Source organism: Phyllopteryx taeniolatus, chromosome 10 (assembly GCF_024500385.1).
Source record: "Phyllopteryx taeniolatus isolate TA_2022b chromosome 10, UOR_Ptae_1.2, whole genome shotgun sequence".
In the NCBI taxonomy this organism is placed as follows: domain Eukaryota; kingdom Metazoa; phylum Chordata; class Actinopteri; order Syngnathiformes; family Syngnathidae; genus Phyllopteryx; species Phyllopteryx taeniolatus.
Genome location: NC_084511.1, coordinates 16334562 through 16355791, shown reverse-complemented (window position 1 = coordinate 16355791; position 21230 = coordinate 16334562). Strand labels below are relative to the sequence as shown.

The 21230-nt window shown below is 41.4% G+C and overlaps 3 protein-coding genes across 14 annotated transcripts in view; 2 read left to right on the top strand and 1 right to left on the bottom strand.

The window, feature by feature from the left end:
* ankhd1 (ankyrin repeat and KH domain containing 1) overlaps positions 1 to 5945 on the top strand; it is a 37185-nt gene extending 31240 nt beyond the window's left edge. For all 8 annotated transcript variants that reach the window (XM_061787188.1, XM_061787185.1, XM_061787184.1 and 5 more), the window contains exons 36-39: positions 21 to 272; positions 2948 to 3132; positions 5098 to 5265; positions 5340 to 5945. In XM_061787188.1, the coding sequence (XP_061643172.1) occupies positions 21 to 272; positions 2948 to 3132; positions 5098 to 5265; positions 5340 to 5399 (665 nt within the window). In that variant the 3' untranslated portion in view covers positions 5400 to 5945. The remainder of the gene's footprint in view (positions 1 to 20; positions 273 to 2947; positions 3133 to 5097; positions 5266 to 5339) is intronic.
* Positions 5946 to 6912: 967 nt separating this feature from the next.
* On the top strand, positions 6913 to 12090 carry higd2a (HIG1 hypoxia inducible domain family, member 2A). Its single transcript, XM_061787206.1, has 2 exons — positions 6913 to 7144; positions 10067 to 12090. Exons 1-2 carry the CDS (start codon positions 6970 to 6972, stop codon positions 10231 to 10233), a joined length of 342 nt encoding a protein of 113 aa, XP_061643190.1. The 5' UTR covers positions 6913 to 6969; the 3' UTR covers positions 10234 to 12090.
* A 335-nt stretch (positions 12091 to 12425) lies between these two features.
* Positions 12426 to 21095, bottom strand: cltb (clathrin, light chain B). Of its 5 annotated transcripts, none has more exons than XM_061787201.1 (7): positions 20946 to 21095; positions 20581 to 20731; positions 19979 to 20025; positions 18937 to 19054; positions 18707 to 18818; positions 17478 to 17531; positions 12426 to 14775 (listed from the first exon to the last, which is right to left on the bottom strand). In XM_061787201.1, the coding sequence occupies exons 2-7, from the start codon at positions 20729 to 20731 to the stop codon at positions 14604 to 14606; spliced, it is 654 nt and encodes a 217-aa protein (XP_061643185.1). In that variant the 5' UTR covers positions 20946 to 21095; the 3' UTR covers positions 12426 to 14603. The 5 variants fall into 5 exon arrangements, with proteins under 5 accessions (XP_061643185.1, XP_061643188.1, XP_061643184.1 ...); XM_061787204.1 differs by having other exon boundaries at positions 20941 to 21081; XM_061787200.1 differs by having other exon boundaries at positions 20793 to 21057.
* Positions 21096 to 21230: the final 135 nt, after the last annotated feature.

Below are 21230 nucleotides of genomic sequence, written 5' to 3'. Positions count from 1 at the left end.
ATTGCCTCCCCCTCCATCAGGCGAGTCTCCAGTTCCTCCTCCATCGACAGCATCAACCTCCACCCTCACCACCTCGGCTGTGGCCCCTCCATCCCAGCCCAAGCAAGGCGCCTCCTCTCAGCAAGACCGGAAGGTTCCGCCACCCATCGGCACGGAAAGACTGGCAAGGATCCGACAGACTGGCTCAGTGAACCCCCCTCTCCTCACCACCAGCTACACGGCATCTGTGGGACAGGGCGGCATTTGGTCATTTGGTGTTGGAAGTGCTTCAGGTTAAGACAAATCATTTTATTTACACAACCATTAAATAGGTTTGGTCACCAAGACAATTTAATATTTTTCTTGGAAACACACTGTTGTGTATATACACACTACAATTCAAAGGTTTGGGGCTGACTTATAAATGTCCTGAATGTTGAAAGAAAAGTACAGTTTTTTTTACTGCATTAACAATGTCTAGACTTTGAGATTGATTTCATGTTATCTTCATTTAAAAAATAACTGTTTTCTGTATGTATAATGCTGCTAGCGAATCTATCGCACCAGCTTTTTCCACTCATGTCCGCAAATGTTGTAGCCTTAAAAAGGGGAGTCTTCACGGGAAGAACAACACATGCGTTAGTAAATTTAGTATTAAAAAAAAAAGTTGCAACCTGAACGGGATATATGCATGCAGACCCAACTGGAACACTTGAACCGAATGGTTTGGATGGTCTTCAAAAACCGGTCCACCCTTAATATGTATATGTATAAAATACAGTGGAGCAAAAAAGTATTTAGTCAGCCACCAATTGTGAAAGTTCTCCCACTTAAAAATATGAGAGAGGCCTGTAATTTTCATTGTAGGTATAACTCACGAGAGACAAAATGATAAAAAAAATCCAGAAAATCACAGTCTGATTTTTAAAGAATTTATTAGCAAATGATGGTAGAAAATAAGTCTTTGGTCTCCTACAAACAAGCAAGATTTCTGGCTCTCACAGACCTGTAACTTCAATAGGCTCCTCTTTCCTCCACTCGTCACCTGTATTAATGGCAACTGTTTGAACTCATCAGTATAAAAGACACCTGTCCACAACCTCAAACAGGCACACTCCAGACTCCACTATGGCCAAGACCAAAGAGCTGTCAAAGGACACCAGAAACCTGCACCAAGCTGGGAAGACTGAATCTGCAATAGGTAAGCAACTTGGTGTGAAGAAATCAACTGTGGGAGCAATTATTAGAAAATGGAAGACATACAAGACCACTGATAATCTCCCTCGATCTGGGGCTCCATGCAAGATCTCACCCCGTGGGGTCAAAATAATCACAAAAACAGAGAGCAAAAATCCCAGAATGACACGGGGGGGTCCTGGTGAATGACCTGCAGAGCGCTGGGACCAAAGTAACAAAGGCTACCATCAGTAACACACTATGCCGCCAGGAACTCAAATCCTGCAGTTCCAGATGTGTCCCCCTGCTTAAGCCAGTACATGTCTAGCCCCGTCTGAAGTTTGCTACAGAGCATTTGGATGATCCAGAAGAGGATGGGGAGGATGTCATATGGTCAGATGAAACCAAAATAGAACTTTTTTGGTAAAAACTCAACTTGTCGTGTTTGGATGGGAAAGAATGCTGAGTTGCATCCAAAGAACACCATACCTACTGTGAAGCATGTGGGTGGAAACATCATCCTTTGGGGGCTGTTTTTCTGCAAAGGGACCAGGACGACTGATCTGTGAAAAGGAAAGAATGAATGGGGCCATGTATCGGGAGATTTTGAGTAAAAACCTCCTTCCATTAATCAGCAAGGGCATTGAAGATGAAACGTGGCTGGGTCTTTCAGCATGACAATGATCCCAAACACACCGCCCGGGCAACGAAGGAGTGGCTTCATAAATAGCATTTCAAGGTCCTGGAGTGGCCTAGCCAGTCTCCAGATCTCAACCCCATAGAAAATCTTTGGAGGGAGTTGAAAGTCTGTGTTGCCCAGCGACAGCCCCAAAACATCACTGCTCTCGAGGAGACCTGCATGGAGGAATGGCCCAAAATACCAGCAAAAGTGTGTTAAAACCAAAAAAATAACTTTTATTGACCAAATACTTATTTTCCCCCATAATTTGCTAATAAATTCTTTAAAAATCAGACTGATTTTCTGGATTTTTTTTTTTCCGCCTCATTTTGTCTTTCATAGGTGATGAAAAGGATATGATGAAAATTACAGGCCTCTCATCTTTTTAAGTGGGAGAACTTGCACAATTGGTGGCTGACTAAATACTTTTTTTGCCCTAATGTATATACACTCATACAGTGGTACCTTGACTTACTAGTGCACCAATTTAGAAATTTGTGGACTTATAAGCCTCTCTGAAGTGTTTTGTCTGAAGTGGACAAAAATAAAGTCATAGATGCACTTTGAGCTGTTTATTGAATCGGACAAACTGTTAAACGGGCAAATACAAAATGAAAATACAAGGACCCTATAGCAGGCAATAGCACTGAACTAACCACGTGACTACAGCGCCTGATTTCACTCACTAGGCCCCGCCCCTTAAAAGTACACAACAACAACACACTTACTACAGTTTGTGACTTTGGGCTTAATTACACTTAAGTAGCTCATGTTTTCATATTTGACAATACAGTGCTATTGTTCTTTATTAAAAACAAACTGGTGTTTTTTTTGGGTGGGTGGGTGGATGGCATTTCAATTCATTTCAATGGGGAAACTTTATTTGATTTCTTAGTAAATTGAGTTACGAGCTTGGTCATAGAAGAAATTAAACTCCTAAGTCAAAGTATCACAGTATATCCACATTTTTATGTAGACACTATTGCTTTTCTTTCAATAATACCAGAAACCTCTCAGTGACCTACATTTTTAAACAGTAGTAGTGTATATATCCACCAGTTTTATCCGTGATTCTTTGTATTCTATTGCTGAAGCTGTAACCTGTTTTTACAGAGGGAATGTCTGGTTGGTCCCAGCCTCTGATGAGTAGCCACATGATGCATCCTCAGCTGCAGGCGGACCAGTCAGCCTTCTCTCAGCACCAGCCCATGGAGCAGGATGACACGGGCATCGCTAACCCCGCTAATAACTTCCACCAGCCTCAGCACATGCCCAGCACATACATGGACTTCCCAAAGGTAACACAAAGCAATAGCTATGTTCAAGGGGTTCTCAGTTTTGTGGGAGTACTGACATTTTGAAGCTACGAATGGCGCCCAATAAACTAAAGTGAACCTGTTTATCCCAAGGATGCTTGCAAGACATATCCCATTCTAGCGGCATGGTTCACAATTGGTTAGCACATCTGCATCACAGTTCTAAGGACCCAGGTTCAAATCCGCCCTTGCCTGTGTGGAGTTTGCATATTCTCCCTGTGTCTGTGTGGGTTTTCTCCAGTTACTCCGGTTTCCTCCCAAATCCCAAAAACATACATGGTAGGTTAATTGAAGACTCTAAATTGCCTATAGGTGTGAATGTGAGTGTGAATGGTTGTTTGTTTATATGTGCCCTGCGATTGGCCGGCAACCAGTTCAGGGTGTCTGTTTGAATGACTAATATAGCAATAGTCTGGTGCAATTACCATTGTCCAAAGGGCGCAGAGACTGCAAGGAATGTATGCAGTTTAAAGTGACTAGTAGCGTGATAATCTGGGACAATGTTGATTGTGCAAATGTTGCAGATACTCCTCAATCAGTGTGCAAGTGGGGCAGATGCTACTCTGGCATGAGTGGCCAGTATTGGGCAACAACAGATATGCAAATAGTGCAGCGTGGCGAGACTACTACAGTGAGTGCACGAGTATGTATAATTGGCCCGACATAAATGTGACAAAAAACTCAAGACAAAAAAAAAATTGGCAGCATGTTGCAATGGAATTGTAGGTTAGCTGTTTAAGAAGTTGATTGCAAGGGGGAAGGAGGTGTTGGAATGTCTGATACTTCTAGTTTGCATTGATCTTGATCGGTAGCGCCTACCTGAGGGAAGGAGCTGGAAGAGCTGGTGACCGAGGGTCCGAGAGGATTTTGCACGCTCTTGTCTTAGTTCTGGCACCGTGCAGGTCCTCAAGGGTGGGTAGGGGGGTACGACAATCTTTTCAGCAGTTTTGATTGTCCGTTGCAGTCGGAGTTTGTTCAAGGTTCATAAAGAAATGGGTGATTGAGTTTGATGTGAATGAACTTGACTGGCCTGCACAATCCTGATCTCACCCCTATAGAACACCTTTGGATGAATTAGAGTGCAGACTGAGAGCCAGGCCTTCTCGTCCAACATCAGTGTGTAACCTCACAAATGCGCTTCTGGAAAAATGGTCATAAATTCTCATAAGAACACTCCTAAACCTTGTGGAAAACATTTCCAGAAGAGTTTAAGCTGTTTTAACTGTAAAGGGGGTACTAATGTCATATTAAACCCTGTGGGTTAAGAATGGGATGTCAATTAAATTAATATCTGAGTCAAGGCAGGTGAGCGAATACTTTTGGCAATATAGTGTATATTTTTTCATACTGTAGGTTTACCCCTCCTACATGCTAAAGTCACATTTACTTATTAAAACACCATCCATCCATCCTCTGAACCACTTATCCTCACTCTGGTGACGAGTGTGCTGGCGCCTATCTTTGGGCGAGAGGCGGGGTCCACCCTGAACTGGTCACCAGCCAATCGCAGGCTGCATATAAACAAACAAACCATTTGCATTCACGTTCATATCTATGGAAAATTAGTCTTCAATTAACCTACCACGCATGTTTTGGGAATAAGGGGGGAAACTGAAGTACCCCGAGAAAACCCACACAAGCACAGGGAGAACATGCAAACTCCACACAGGAAAGCTAGGCCAGATTTGAACCTTGGACAACTTGGACACGATGCTGCCACTATTATTCTTGTACATACATACACACATTGTTATTATTAAAAACAACACAGTAAAACACCCTTACTTACAAAGATTTTTATTGTAATTATGACTTTACTGCTGTACTACTACTACTATTGCGACATGGAAATTTAACTTGGTCATAAATCGAGGACTCTCCAGGATGGATCATTTCACATGCCCACTATAGTAACAGTATGCATTATTTTCTGTCGTCCTGTGTCAGGGAATGCCCATGTCAATGTATGGCGGAACCATGCTGCCCCCTCATCCACCAATGGCAGAGGGGCCCGGGGGACCCATGTACAATGGTTTGCATGCCAGCGACCCCGCGTGGAGCCCCATCATCAAAGTGGTCCCAAACAACGCAGACAACACTGACCCACAACAGCAGGTAATGTCCCCATGCTCATGTTGACTGCAGTCCATTAATGTTAGACATATTACTTACTTACTTTCTACCCTCAGATGTGGCCTGGTACCTGGGCGCCACACGTTGGCAACGTGCACCTGAATCATGTCAACTAGATGGCATCGTTCACAATCAAGAAAAAACAAAAAAACAAAAGAAAAACGGCTTACCAACGGATGATTCTGACCAATTATGATGAACAAACAAAATTACAACATATTAACAACACAAATAAAGAACAGAGTGCAGAGCAAAGGTTGAAGAACTGGAAGTTCTCCCGAGCCCATTCTTGACGTGCCTATTTGAGATGAGGAAGGAGATCAATTGTGTCGTGGTGATTCAAACAAAATGTTCGATCGCCTGTTCAACAGGAACCGTTCTCTGCATAGTTTAGCGATTTTTGACTTAAACCCGCATACACCGTTCTTTGGCTGCAAGGGGCTGAACATGAAGTAGCTATTTAAACACGGCCCAAACCTAGATGATGATTACCTAAAGAGAAATCAGAACCTTTTAGAGTGGTAAATAACATGTATAATTGTTTACATACTAAAAAGGGTTAAAATGAGAGTAAATTTCATGTCGTATAGTGGCTCTACTTTATGTAGCCTGTATTAATGTGAAATATTTACCTTAATATTCAATAAAAAGATTAAAAAGTATGTGTTATTGATATCGGAGTTGTCTGTTTTGAAATGCAACAAAATGAACAAAATTAATGATATTGCTTAGCATTTGGCTCTTTAGCTGTGGATCAGTTGGTTGAGGGTCGTCCCGTGATCAAAGGGTCAGCGGTTTGAATCTCTGCTGCGACTGTCCGCTGTCGAAGTGTCTTTGGGCAAGACACTGAAGCCCAAAATGCTCCTAGTGGGCCTGGCATTACCTTGCATGGCAGCAGCCACCCATTGGTCTATGAAAGTGCCTTGGGCACAGTAGATAAAAGCACTTTATAAGTGCACTGCTCTCCGTTTACCATTTCACAATTAGTCATTGGTGTTCTGGTTTGTGTTTTAATCGTCTCATTTTAAATAGAAAATCATTTCAAAAGATGAACACAACCGACTGGTTTGCACATCTGCCTCACAGTTCTAAGGACCCGGGTTCAAATCCGGTCTCGCCTGTGTGGAGTCTGCATGTTCTCCCCGTGCCTGCGTGGGTTTTCTCTGGGTACTCTGTTTCCTCCCACATTCCAAAAACATGAATGGTAGGTTAATTAAAGACTCTTAAATTGCCCGTAGGTGTGGATCTTAGTTTGAATGATTGTTTGTCTATATGTGCCCTGCGATTGGCTGGTGACCAGTTCAGGGTGTATCCCACCTCTCGCCCCTTCGGTACCCCATACTCCCGAAGCACCCCCCACAGGACCCCCTCGAGGACCCTGCCTGCATGAAGTTATTCGGTGAAATGCTTACGATTTAAGATATTACTTTATTTACATAAAGCAAATTACCATTGTATAAGGGTCTATAATGCTTACAGATATACAAAACAAACAAACGAAAAATTTTGCGCGGTCGGTCATCTTTATTTACATTCGACTGGAACGCTTTGAGGTCGGAACTGGTACAATCCGAGTGGAGTAAATTCCGATTTCCCACTTTTAAAGAATGCAGCATTTTATTGTGAAGCGCGATACGGAAGTCAAGTCGCCGAACGTGTGAGGTTCCACCCCGAAGGTAAGCAAGCATGGCGGCGTCCGACCAAGCGTCGACACCAGCGTCCACGGGAAGGGGAAGCAACCCGTTTGACTTCTCGCAGCCACCGGTCATCGAGGGCTTCAGCCCATTACCGAGGGCCAAAGATGAAACCTTTAAAGAAAAGTTCATGCGGAAAGCAAAGGACAACCCGTTCGTCCCAATAGGTGAGTTACACAAGCCAGAGACTGCGCTGTACAATCGAAATGATTTCTTTTATCCTACAAAGCGTCATTTTAACTTTTAAACTTTTCATTTGCTAGTTTTTCGGTTAAATCAAAAGTATGACAGTTGACAGTGACAGTTCTTGCACTTAATCCTCCGTGTTCGGGTGAATGTAGACAAGTGTATACATTTTAAAAGTTCAATTGATTTACACGAGACCAGCATTATCGGACAGCTACTTTAAAAACGATTCCAGTTAAACAAGCATCATTTTCCTGTGACAAATATTAAGAAATCTTCAAAACCTGCGTTAATGCATCAATTTATGGTCAACGTCTCAAAGCGCAAGTGAACCCGAGAGGTCAAAACGTCCTCTTATACATGCATCTTCTTTATCTGGTGCCGTTTTCTTGGATCTACGAAGTATTCTAAAAATGCTCTTAGAACACCGCATCGCGGGATACCATATTTACGTCATTCCATGTGCAAAAGTCGCAAGAGTGTGAAAGGGAGGAAGTGACGTCGCATTTAATGTAGCTAGCTAGCTCGTTGCTCCTTTCATTTTCAGTTTGTTATAAATGGATCGGTAGGAACTGTGTTAGGCTGTCAGCATCAAATGGAAGTGTGCAGATTCATTTTCACCTATTAAACTGCCTCGGAAAAGTAGTCCACAGGCAGTTGCGAGCCTGCTGCACAATCAGGCACCTAGCTGTTAGCTGCCTGCAGTCACTGGCAGTGTAATAAATTAGCATTAAAGTAATTATCAATTGAACGTGGTTGTTTTGATTGTGTTGATGTTGGATGCAACAGTGTATGATGGCAATATAAACTGAGGTCAGGACAGCATCCAGTCAAGGAGTGGAGGGCAGCTGGTGATCGTTCATGCCGGAACCCTACTACGATATGCGGAGGACAACTTTAAAAGAAAAGCCGAACAAGGCATTGATGTCCTGTGTATTATAGGTGGGACTTTTATTTTGAAGTTGGCCTACGCGGTGCGTTGGTGACGTCCGGCGTGTCGCCGTGGTGCTTATGAACAATAGTTGTGGCGGCTGGTTTGACTTCGACTTTTTGACTGGAGGCAGAGGTTGATTACATGATAGTTTGAACCCAAACTTACTACAATATTGTCCAAACCATCATGTAATCAACCCATAATTTTGCTAGTTAGTTTTGATAGTTCATTTTATACACTAACTAGTTCAGAGTTCATTTCAATTCACTATTCCAAAATTGAAGTAGTTCAGTTAATAATTCCGGCATGGTGGACAACTGGATAGCACATATGCCTCACAGTTCTGGGGACTGGGGTTCAAATCCCGGCCCCCCCTGTGTGGAGTTTGCATGTGCTCCCCGTGCCTGGATGGGTTTTCTCCGGGCACTCCGGTTTCCTCCCACGTCCCAAAAATATGCGTGGTACTCTAAATTGCCCATAGGTATGAATGTGAGCGCGAATGGTTGTTTGTTTCTATGTGCTCTCCAATTGGCTGGCGACCGGTTCAGGGTGTACCTCGCGTCCCGCCCGAAGATAGCTGGGATAGGCTCCGCCAGCCCGTGACCCTAGTGAGGATAAGCGGTAAAGAAAATGGATGGATGGATGTTGCTGACGGGCTATTCCCCTTGAAATACTGGCATTTCATTTCCCCATTGTTGCCACACTTTCAGTCCACACTAGTAGCCAACCAGCTGCAGCTTTCACCATACAATCTCAAAAACATGAGTAAAAACTTGTTGCTTTTTTAAAAATGAGTAATTAAAACAAAAAAAAACTTTTTTTTCCTAAATGTGCAAACAAAAACACACAACTCAGCATGACAAGAATGATGGTGAAAGGACATTGATAACTTTGCATTCCTCGCAGCTCTGGCTGACTATATTAACAAGTTTTGATTTTATCTTTTTATATTATTATATCATGACAGTGTGATCGTATAGAATTTTAACTAAAGCATTCTGATATAAATACTAATTTTCACAGTAATCAATTTTTACAATTATTTGCTCTATTACAAAAGAACCACCGAAGAACACATTCAATCCCATTTACGCAGTGTCCCTGAATGCAGCTCGCGTTCCCACACAGCTGCGAGGTGCCTTCCATGAATGGCGGCCATGGCCGTACTGAATCCGTTGCCAAATACAGCGTTGACATATTTGAAGGCTCGTATATAGTGTGCGGAGATGGGTTTGTCCTGGAATTCCCTAACAAAACCTGGCACTCTTGAATGAAAATAAACTTTCGTTCGAAAACCGTTCTTTGGCGCTAGAATGAAACGGCAGAAAAAGTTCGGTTCACGTTCGCACAAAATATGAACTAGTTCATGAACTTTTGTTCATTGAACTTGTTTAGGTACAACACTGCCCAGGGAGCCCGATATGCTGATATACGGGTTTGGTCACGTGACGTTTGTGAGGGGACTTGTAACTTTACAGGGCTATATTGCCCAACATGGCCACCCCCAGGAATAGGTGAAAAATGCACAAATGTTAATTTGTTTATGACCAAGTTACTTATCCACTGCACAAGTGAAACTACAGCTAGTCAGTTAGCTAGCCGACACTATTGCCATACCAACTTTGAGGTCACAAACAGCACCCAATGAAATAATTTAGAATAAGTACTCACCATCGCACCTCTGTTTTTCATTTGATTGTTTAATATTCATGGCCTAGAAGTGTTTTGATGAATATTTACTTAGGTTATGACTTTACTGTGTTAGCCGAGGTTAGTCAGTGTTCCTTCCAACCGATGTACAAATTTGGTTACACCGCCACCGGAGGAACTGAACTACTGTATGTCGTAAACTGAGAACCCCTGTAATAGTCTGTGATGTATTAAATACTGTATCATGATAAGTTCCAGTTCATTGATACTCAGTGAAGTCCTGCGTGCTGAGCCAATGTCACTTTCCTGTGTTGTCCAGGTTGTTTGGGGACGGCAGGAGCGCTGATGTATGGCCTCCGGGCATTCCACCAGGGCAAAACCAGGCAGTCGCAATTGTTGATGCGGGGCCGCATCTTCGCCCAAAGCTTCACCGTCGTTGCCATTGTTGTCGGCGTCTTTGCCGCTGCACTCAAGCCCAAACAGTGACGAAGAGGCGGAACCTCAACACCGCGATCTTCCATTCATATAGAAAAAAAAAAAGACTGTTTGAAGGAATGGAATAATATAATGTGTATATAAACAGTCTAATTATCCAGATAACAATGTGTAGGACAGCCTTATTTATTGTTTGGAAACCGATTTTCTCATTTCAAATGTGGCCTACACAGGATATACTATATAGTATGTACTGTGCTATTGTTCTACTTATGCTTTAATTATAGTATTATGTAAGTAAAATCATCCAACATTGTAAATGTGTCTTTGGAAATACGGGTATGTCATGCAGGCATTTAATAATTATCCATCCATTTTTCTACAGTATGTGTCCTCATTAGGGTCAAAAGGGTCTAGCTGCCTTTGGGCGAGAGGTGGGTCACACCCCGGACAGGTCGCCAGTCAGTTGCAGAGCACATAGACGAACAATTCACCCCTACAGACAATTTATAGTCTTCAGTCTGCCTAGTATGCACATTTTTGGAATGTGGTAAGAAGCCAGAGTTCATAATGATATTGAAGGGAAAAACTGTTATTAGATAAGTCATAATAGTACACAGGACTGAGTTGACTATCATTGTGCAGAGCTCTGAGCATTCTCATTGTCATCTCATGTAAATCCTTAGGCCTGTGCAAAAGCGAAAGGAACTGATTGGTCACGCTGTGGTTTAAGTATAATGGATCAAATCCAATTTACCTTTGTAAAACAAAGAACAGCCCTCTTTAATTTGTGTCTTGGCTGTAAAACCTTATACAGTTGAACCTCCTTGAATATAATTTTTTTTTGTGACACTGGTTAACTTCAAAATTATGTCATTAAAAAAACGATGTCATTTTAAGTAAGTAACCTTTAAATTTCTGATCAAATGGTTATGACATATTAGGGGTGTCAAACTAATTTTTGTCGTAGGCCACATCGTAGTTAGGGTTTCTCTTGGAGGGCCGTTATGGCTGTGAACCCATATTAATGTATGATAGCTTCATATTATTACATATACACAAATTGATGGATAGCTACTTTTAAAATCAGAAGGTAGTAAAAACTTTGTTCGACGACATCCATCCATCCATTTTCTGAGCCGCTTGTCCTCACGAGGGTCACAGGCGTGCTGGAGCCTATCCCAGGTATCATCGGGCAGGAGGCGGGGTACACCCTGAACTGGTTGCCAGCCAATCGCAGGGCACATACAAACAAACAACCATTCGCACTCACATTCACACCTACGGGCAATTTAGAGTTGTCAATTAACCTACCATGCATGTTTTTGGGATGTGGGAGGAAACCGGAGTGCCCGGAGAAAACCCACACAGGCACAGGGAGAACATCCAAACTGCACATAGGCGGCGCCTGGGATTGAACCCCGGTCCTCAGAACTGATGCTCTAAGCAGTTGTCCACAGTGCCGCCGTTCGACGACAGTATTATTTAATTTATTTTAAAAAGGGCATCGGTAACAAAATGCTTGCAATATCTCAATATGTTTAAAAGTGAAGGCAATTTGCAATTTTGGTATTTTAGGTGGAAACATGAAGTAGATGCACACGATTTGGTTTCGCGGGCCACATAAAATGATGTGGTGGGTCGAATCTGGCCCCCGGGCCACCACTGTATTAGGTTATTTTTTTTCTTTGATTGTTCACATTCCAAGGCAGTATCATGGCACATGATGGTTTAGTTTAACTTTTTGAGGCACTTTTTTTTTTTCTTGAAAATTTTGGTTGAACTCCAATTTATACCAATTTTGGGGTTTGACTTTGGATATTGCACTGTAGTTTCAGACTTAAAATAATATTGCTAGTGCTATGTGGATATACTTGGTTGCAAATAAACCTACACATTTTACCAGAAGCACAAGCTGTAAATCACAATAAATTAGGATAGTGGAAACCTATTTTAGTAAATTTCAAAACGTGAAACTCAGATTCTTTACAAATCGTTACCATTTTAAAATTTCATTATAGCTTACAGTGAACTAATACTCAAAATTATCTCACAAAACAAACAAAAAGAAAGATTTTGAATACAGAAATTAGGTAGGAATTGGGTTTCAAAAAGTATTATCCAATGCATGTAGTGAATCAGTTAAAACCTTTCAAATTAAACTCACTTTTTGACACACCTGTATGTGAATGCATTTTACTCAACTGGTGACAAAACTAGGAGAATATACCAAGACAAATAAGTACAAGTGATTAGTCTAGTTTTTTATTGACCAATTCCCTTTTAACATTCTTTCCTCAACTTTCATAATATCCAAATAGGCAACATGTGAAAGAATGTGAAATTTGACAGTTGTTTGCAGTGTATAAAACGAGAAAGCGGCTCAAGCCTTCAACTGTGAATTTCGATGTACAGTAATAGCAAAATTGTTTGGCTGGGGAATATTGTTTTGCTGCTTTGAACTGTCCAATTTATCTACAGCTTCTAAGTGTGTAGAAGATATTGAAACCCTATTGGCAAACTATTAGAGGGTACAACAAACATTCCCAAGGTTGTGGTTCTGCATTATTGAGAGGCATATGTGGTTACAATCTGCAAGTATCTGACTACAGAATGAGCTAAAAAATTATAATATTCATTTAAAACCTTGGCAGAGGCATGCATTAAAAGTGACCAAAATGAACAGAATTTAAAGGGTAAGAAATGGTTAACTTAATAGTAACAGTATTTTCCTCAGTAATGATAAAACCTTAATTTAATAATAAGAGCAGTCCTTCATGGTGCCACAAGAGTAAGATTCCAATAAAAGAGGCAACAAGAGACGTTGGAAGGTTACATACCAGTGGTTCTTAACCTTGTTGGAGGTACTGAACCTCGCAAGTTTCATACACGTGTTCACCGAACCCTTCGTAATTGGTAAAATAAAATGATAAAATGCAAAACAGCAATCTTTCATTATTGCACAAAATAAACCACGCATCAGTTGGACACAAAATCAGTGTTCCAAGAACTTTACAAAAAAGAAACCTCAATGAAAGTTTACTGCAAGTGTCACACTATCATTTTTTGTAACAAAGTCTGTTCCTTTTTTTGTTTTTATGTATATCATCCTTGAAAAGGATTGTTTGCAAAGATACTTTGTAACAAACTATGAGTATCTCAAGGGCTTTGAATCAGCGGACACACTACGATTTGGTGACACTGAAAGGTTGAGAGTGTTGTTGTTCTGAAGTGTCAAGGCCTTTTCACATTGTACTTGGCTTTCTTGGTGTTCACTGCAGGACAGGATGCAGGGACCAAAGCCATAGAAAACCAAGTCTGGACTGTGCCTTATTGTTACGCAGCTTGACATAACATTGCCATGCCATGCAATGCAATTGACTATTTCCAAAATTTACCATATGTAAGTAGGATAGTTTCCACAGAAATCTAAAAAAAAATAATTGTATATAGTTCATGTTAATCTGAGATTATCATCATGGCCAGTTATTGAACTGTGAAAGAAATCAGCTCTATGTTTTTCTTTACCAAGGCTGTCAGAAGAGGCCAGGGCGTGCATTTGTGAGCACCCCTATTTAAAAAAAACAATTATTAATCCCTTTAAAGTAATTGTGCTTGGTTAATTAACATAGGGTTTACCTTACAGGGGCGGCGTTTTTTTTCTCTCCCCGGGAAATGATGCATCTACTCTGCTTATCCTGCTTACAGCCACACAATTGTTTTGAAAAATTGTCAAATATCCACTTAAAAAGGCCAAAAACTGTCCAAGGCTAATGCAAGGCAATGCTGGGAATACAAACAACATGGCATCCATTAACCATGTGATGTGTATTTAACCAATGCAGACCAGTGTGGTGAGATCAAGAGTGTCCAGACTTTGTTTTCAATGGCTTTGGCAGGGACGACGGTGCTCTGGTGCAAGCTTGCCCATATTTGGAAGTGGTTGCTTAGCGACCCACCAGGAAGTAGCATGGCTCCCTTTCCCGCTCGTTGGTCTATTACTGTTAGCACTCTGAAATCCCTCTGTAAATTCCTCTCCTATTGGATGAGGCATCACAGTGACGCTGCTCCCGAGTTGATTTTTCAACTCGAGGCGCACCACAGTGTTGTCGTTGCACCCTCGCAGTAGATACATAATGGGTTCGTTGACAACACGCTGCGCACGGCTACAGCAAGTGCAGTGTGAAAAGGTCTTTACAGACAGATGCACGCAAGCACACACACAATGTGTGTGTCTTGACCTCTGCTGAACCCCTGAGACTGACTCATCAAACCCTTGGCGTTCGACTGAACCCAGGTTAAGAACCACTGTTACACGTACACTATATTGGGAGTTTTCTGCAAAAAGGGGGATTACAAACTCTTCTGATGTTGAGGTTTGGTTACAAGTGAAAAGGCAAAGTTAGTGCGAGCGAGTCCCGTTAGCGGACGAGAGGGGTCTGTTTGAGTGAGATGAGCACGGAGCGCATTCGGGACACATCCTTGGCCTGCTTGTTGGTCTTGGGATTGAAGTCGCAGAGATGGGCAACGCGCTCCCACGCCGAAGCGGGGCCGTCGCAGTCGCTCTCGGCAAGGAAGGCCTCCTCTGACGCTCTGTGGACAGGAAACTCTGTGTTAAAACACAAGCTTTTACATGCAAACTTTCACATCACGCCACACATGCCAAAATGAGCTGTCATCCCTACAGCATGTTGTAGCTCATCTAAGACAAGTTAGCAGGTTTTTATGTTCCAATTTCACTTAACGAGTCCAAAAATTCTTTATTTACTACAAAATTGTGCCTTTCTTCATCTATCTATGCCAGTGACATCTCGTGACAGGCAGAACAATTAAATGTGCTTCTACTGGATGGCAGAAGGTCCAATTAACCTCTGTATCCACCTGTTGCCATTCATCCACCAGGATTATTGCTTTGCATTCAATAAGATGGACCCAGATTTCACAATGAGTAAGTAAATTTGTGAATATATTGTTGGGGAACACTACTCGAGACTAGCGATAGAATTCTAACAAAGAGTTCAGTGAGTTCCCAGGCTCAGCAGCATGTCTTACAAACTTAAATGGAAACTTAAAGCTATAACATGTAACCTCTTTTTTAATTCTGTTTTGAAAGACGGGCTTTGCGGGGGGAAAAAAGGACTCTTCCTAAGAGGCAACTGTTGTAAATTCCCTATTATTGCTGTGTTTTGTGCTTGCATTGTTCGGACGGTGCTGAACTTTAGTGTATTTTATGTCAGGCACCTTGTTGGGCAGCTAAGGGGTCCTCGGACAGACGGGTTAAGATTGCTGCAATTTTTTTTTCCCATTTACACCAATTATTATTCGATTATTTTCTGCTACAGAAATGCAAAATAATATGTTTGCGCTTTACAAATGGGGGACAAGCGACCACGCCCTATTGACTGGAAATAATTTCAGGTATATACTGCGTCTTTTCCCATTCGCTCGAAAGTGTGGAGTCCAGGAATGCCGCCAATTGGCACAAAATATAAAAGAGGAAATACTGAAAAATATAGCAAGGGGTTAGCGGAGCTCATAGGCTACTCCCTAAAGCAGCATTTCTTAATAATGTTAACTGAAATTTTAAATAATGAATAAATAAATAGTTCCTTGAAGTTTACCCAGTTTTAAATTGATCTCTTAGCGGCCGGCAGATTTAAAGAAAACAAGCCGATGCCGATAAGCGTCAAAATGCCGGATATTGGCCTGGCCAATAATCGGTCTATCCCTACTCGAAAACCAAAAATAACTTTATTGACCAGGGGTGTCAAACTTCTTCATCGGCCACATCGTAGTATGGTTACCCTCACGGGCCATTTTTAATGGTGAAACCACATAAATGTATAATGCTAGGGGTAGAATGTTATGCCCAGAATTATGGTTTAGTATGCAGTGCTTCATTTAAGGCCATAGGTTCACATTCATTAAAAAGAGCACAAAAAAAACTTTTGTGTTAACATTTGTGATAAATAAAAAATCCTTTTACATTTTTGCTTTTTTGGGGGGTGGGGGGGAGTGTAAAATCTGTAGTTTGTCTTTTCAGGACATGAAAGATACAGGCAAGTGTAACAGTTTGAACAGGGAATTCATCCATCCATTTTCTTTCACGTTTGTTTAACATTTAATTATTTTTAGGCATCTTTGTATTTTACTACCTTCCTATTGGTTGGTAACACAAGTCAATGTCATATAGAAATCCATCCATTTTCTATACCACTTGTCTTAATTTCGGTCACGGGCTTATCCCAGCTGAGTTTGGGCAAGAGGCGGGGTAAACCCTAGACTGGTCACCAGCCACTTACATACATTTTTAATTATTATGCTATAAAAACATCTATGGCATTTGTCCATTGCTTTAGCTTTATGATCTGAAGAGGCTGCTTAAATGCTGCTGGAAGTTGTTTAAATAATGCTCCACTGCCCCCATGCGGCACTGATCTTCACATGCGTTGGAGTGTGACACCGATTCTTATGAGTTCACAAGCTTGACATTCTGCCGAAAACAACTATGATGTCAGAATATGAGCTGCACTGTGTTTGTTTACATCTAGTTGTGTGTGCAGGGGTGGTCAAAGTATAGCCCGCAAGAAACATATAGCCCACACAGTTCTTTCATCTGGCCCACCGAGCATTTACATTATATGTTATATTATAAAATTACATGCCTTAATTTAGCTATTTTTTTGCTTAATTGGTTCATAAAATGTAGTTATGAATGTATTTGTTTTATTCATTTAGCTCATTAAACAACTGGTTCATTTCACAACATATAATTTTGAATTCGTTTTTAAAAAATGGGTTTAATAATTTCATTATTAAAATAAAAGCGTTTATAAAATAAAAAAAATTATTTCAAATTATGTTACATACACATTGTAATGTTTTATTTATTTATTTTGACTTCATCTTGCCCGTCTGTCCTTTTAAAAAATCAAAGGTGGTATTCACGACAAAGGTTTGCCCTCCCCTTGGCTACAGCGTGTAGCAGTTTGCACTTCTTGTCCCTTTTACCTTCTATGTTCCATGTGGGGCCCAAACACGTAATTGCCCCTGCATTGAATTACGTATTATCACTTTATAATGATTACTACTTTTGAACAGGAGTAAAGGAACAACTGTCAAGCTTTCATAGGCCACACAAAATGACATGGATGGCTGGCTCTGGCCCATGGGCCTTGAATTTGATAACACTCTGCTACTTTTAGTGTTGGGGGATGTGTCTGGTGAAAGGGAGTTAGGGGTGCTGGGAGGGTGGGTGCATTCAACATTAAAAAGCATAAGAGTTCTAAACCTACACAAAACCTATTAGATCAGAGTTGGGCTGTTTGTAGAAACCCTTGTCAGCAATCCTTAGTAGACAGGCAAGGCCAAGTGAGCAGGAAAGAGAAGACAGGGAGAAGAGTGTCAGTCTCACAACAGGCAAACACATGTTGGACTCTACTTCTACGACTAAAGAAGGGATAGTCAAACAACTGAGATTGAATTAGTGAACAGACAATTGTGGGGAAAACACAAGCCATGGATGCAAAGTGATACCGCAGCAGACTTGGGCAGAGTCTGGAGGGAAGTGCGAAAGAAGGACACGTTAACTTTATAGACCAAACAAAAAAAAACAAGCAACACCACACTATGACAAAATGACACACACACATATATATATATATATCTAAGAATCTGACATGCACCGACATGCTCAGTAATAGCAAAACAAACAACGAGGTTGTTATTAATCTTTCAACGAAAGGACCTACATATTATATTGTACTTCGTTAACATACGGTATATTTTAAGGTCTACTCAGTCTACAACCTGTTAACATAAGATATTGTACAGTATAATTATAAATCCAAGTATTGTTCATTATTGTGGGACCTGCCTAAAGTATGCTACTGTTGTGGTAATATTTCCTGTATTAACATTAAGAGTATTCTTTTTGTGATTTTACTCTACATACGAAGAAGGAGAGGTTAGACAGAGCAGCTTGCAGAGTCTTCTAATTAGCAGAGTGGCAGTGGGGACACTTAACACACACTCATGATCATAACATACAACTGTTTACAGATATTTGGGACACAGTGTGCAAAATAACATTGGGGCTGAATAGCCAGCAGAAGCCTGATCTAGTAAAGTCTCATTAAAGCTACTGTATTTTATTTTACTATACACATACAGTCATATACACTCACTGGCCCCAACATTAGGGGCATACTATGTGTGTTTATTGCACTGGTGTAATAAATGTAGTATATAACTGTTCTGATGTTACTAATATTTTGCCACTCTGACTAAATAAAGTAACCAAAGTAGAGGAAAGACCTCTGAAAATGCTACGTTTTCCATTACCACTCTCACTACAGATCTCATTATATGGGCAGCAACAAAAGTTGCTGTGAGAGTTTCTTTGCCTCACAGTTAAATTATGTTTTGGATTCATTTTAGCTTCATTATGGAACAGACATTTTACTATTGGTTCCTAAATGGGCTGTCAGCATGCCAACAAGTGAACATTTCAGATACCACTAACCTGTTGTTGGCCTTGTTTTTCTCCATCTGCTCGCTCTGGTGCACGTGCCAGTCTTCCAGCTCCTTTTTGGCCTTCTCTCTCCATTCAGCCTCTGCTGCCTTGGATGCAGAGTCTTATTCAGGTGCATCAGAAGAACGAAATAATTATTTACAGCATAATGACTGAAGAAAAAATCTCAAAATGATCACCAGATGTTCACCAAGCAGCAGCGTCGCTGCTCATTGACTCACCTAAAGCCTCAAGACGTGCTTTCTGTTCCTCCCTCCACTTTTGTAGACTTTCTGGTTCTTGTCTCTGAATATCCACCTGTGCGATGGCTGCGTAGTTATCCGTGGGGCCATTGGACTCCTTTTGGAGAACAGGAAACATGTCCATTACAAAAGCCTTGGGACGTTGCTAAAACTTATTTAGGACTCAACATTAATTTGACATGCTATTCATGAGACTCAAACTTGATTTAAACTTAATGCCTTGCCTGTTTACATTTCAAAACATGCATTTTCAAGATAGTGTGCAATTAGTTTTTACATTTTTTTTTTTAAGAAAAGGTATTTTTTGTGTGTGGTGCACGTAATTCCTAAACCTAGCGACCCACCAGTATGCTAATGCAGAGTGCAGAGACCATCTCATAAAAGACTCGAGTTCACTTGCTTGATTTTTGTCGTAGCAACTTGGGACTTGCTCAAAACTTGAAGGTTAAGATTGAAGACTTAATCGTGACTATTACTCCCACTTCAGCAGTGGCTTATACATTGGAGAGAACAAGCAACCCCTACAAATACCGGCATGGCACAACAAAGGAGGGCAACATCTTTGGGTCCAGAGTCAGCAGTTCATTTGTACCTCAAATAGAAGGGATACTCGTTTCAGGACAAGTATGTCCAAATTCTGGATAGATTGTTTGAGGGAGGTGCGAAATAAGTCACCTGTCAAAAAGGGAAGGCTCTCTTTAAACAGAGGAGGTTCGAAATATAACCGATCCCTTCTTAAAAGCACATCCTGACATCTCTCCCCTAAAGATTGTCTCACTGTGTGTATATTGGTTACTAACAAGCCACCAGGCCCATTTTTACGCAAAAGGTAACCCACCAAGCACACCTGACTGCAACAACAATGGGACACACCCACCAGAGACCTAAACAGGGCATTGCCACTAAGATGTAAAAATGGACAGGCTTTTTGGATGAAAAAATTAAACATATTCAACAATCAAGAAGAGTCCAGTTACCTGGATTTAAAATGACATCCTTTATTATTCTTGCTGTAACTTACCTGAAACAGATCCCCGTTCACTGTGGCTTGCTCCTCCCCAAAAGAGTCTAACATCATGACACAAACAAAACAATTGATATTAGATGCAGTTTTTAGAGTGTATTCAATGTCACTTGGTTGCTGCACTGTCGCCGTCCTGTCCTGTTACTGAGAAGTCATGCAAAAATGCTGCAGCACCTGTTTGGGCTGTTGATGATGTCTGGCCTGTTGAAGGACGCGACTTCCGGTTTGACGAGTTAACGATAAAACACTTCTCTTACTTATATAGATGAAATTCTGTAGCTGGTCTACGATAATAAAGTAACGAGACGAACTGTCTATGCTTTATCCCCTGGAAAAAATTGCAATTACACGGGTGGGCATTGATTTAGCCAACACGGATGCTATTACGCTAACCGGCGTATATACATTATTATATTAATGATCATAAATGGCTACATTACCACCCGTGGTGTGTCAACGTTATATTAGTAAACATGATTGGCACTATTGTTTGGTAAATATGGTAGCTATACACAGAGCTAACGTTAGCTCGGTTAGCCAGTAGGGTTATGTTCGCTTTCATTAACTCGTAGCTGTTAGCTCAGCTATCGGAAACTTGCCGTAGTCGTTCGTCGATAGCTCCGGGGGCTCTTCCAGCATCCCATACCCTTCGTCGGCGTCATTTTCTATACCAGCTATCTCGCTCTCCTGCTGGGCTAGAAACGCGGCGGCCGGGTCCTCTTCTGTCGGGTGTGCTCCGTTGTCAGCCATCTTTCACAAAAGTGTTGACAAGTTTAACTAAGCTGAGTGTGTGTTATCGGGGCAAACAAACCTTTGTTTAATCACCAACGGCCCAGCAACCGAACAAATGAAAACTATTTCACTTGTAAGGGCACAGATAGCGCTAAAGAACGGCAGTGGGGGAAAAAAACAACAACCGTCTAATCGGGCTTTGTGAAAACAATCTGCGACTGAAAGACCTCACTGATGATTCATGATTTCTCCATTTGATTCAATCATCGATAATGGAAGCGGCCAGCCAGTCCCCAGCCACAGGCGACCAGAGCTTCTTGTTGTGTGGCTCCATCTCCTGGCTACCACGTGTGTTGCTCTCGACTGCTTTGATTCGAGTTTTGCGTTGTACTTGACGTTGCTTATGCAGTCCAGCAGGGGTCACCAACCTTTTTGAAACTGAGCTACTTGGGTACTCATTTATACGAAGGGCTACCACGTTGATAGACACTTCTAAAATAAACAAACAAAAATTTGC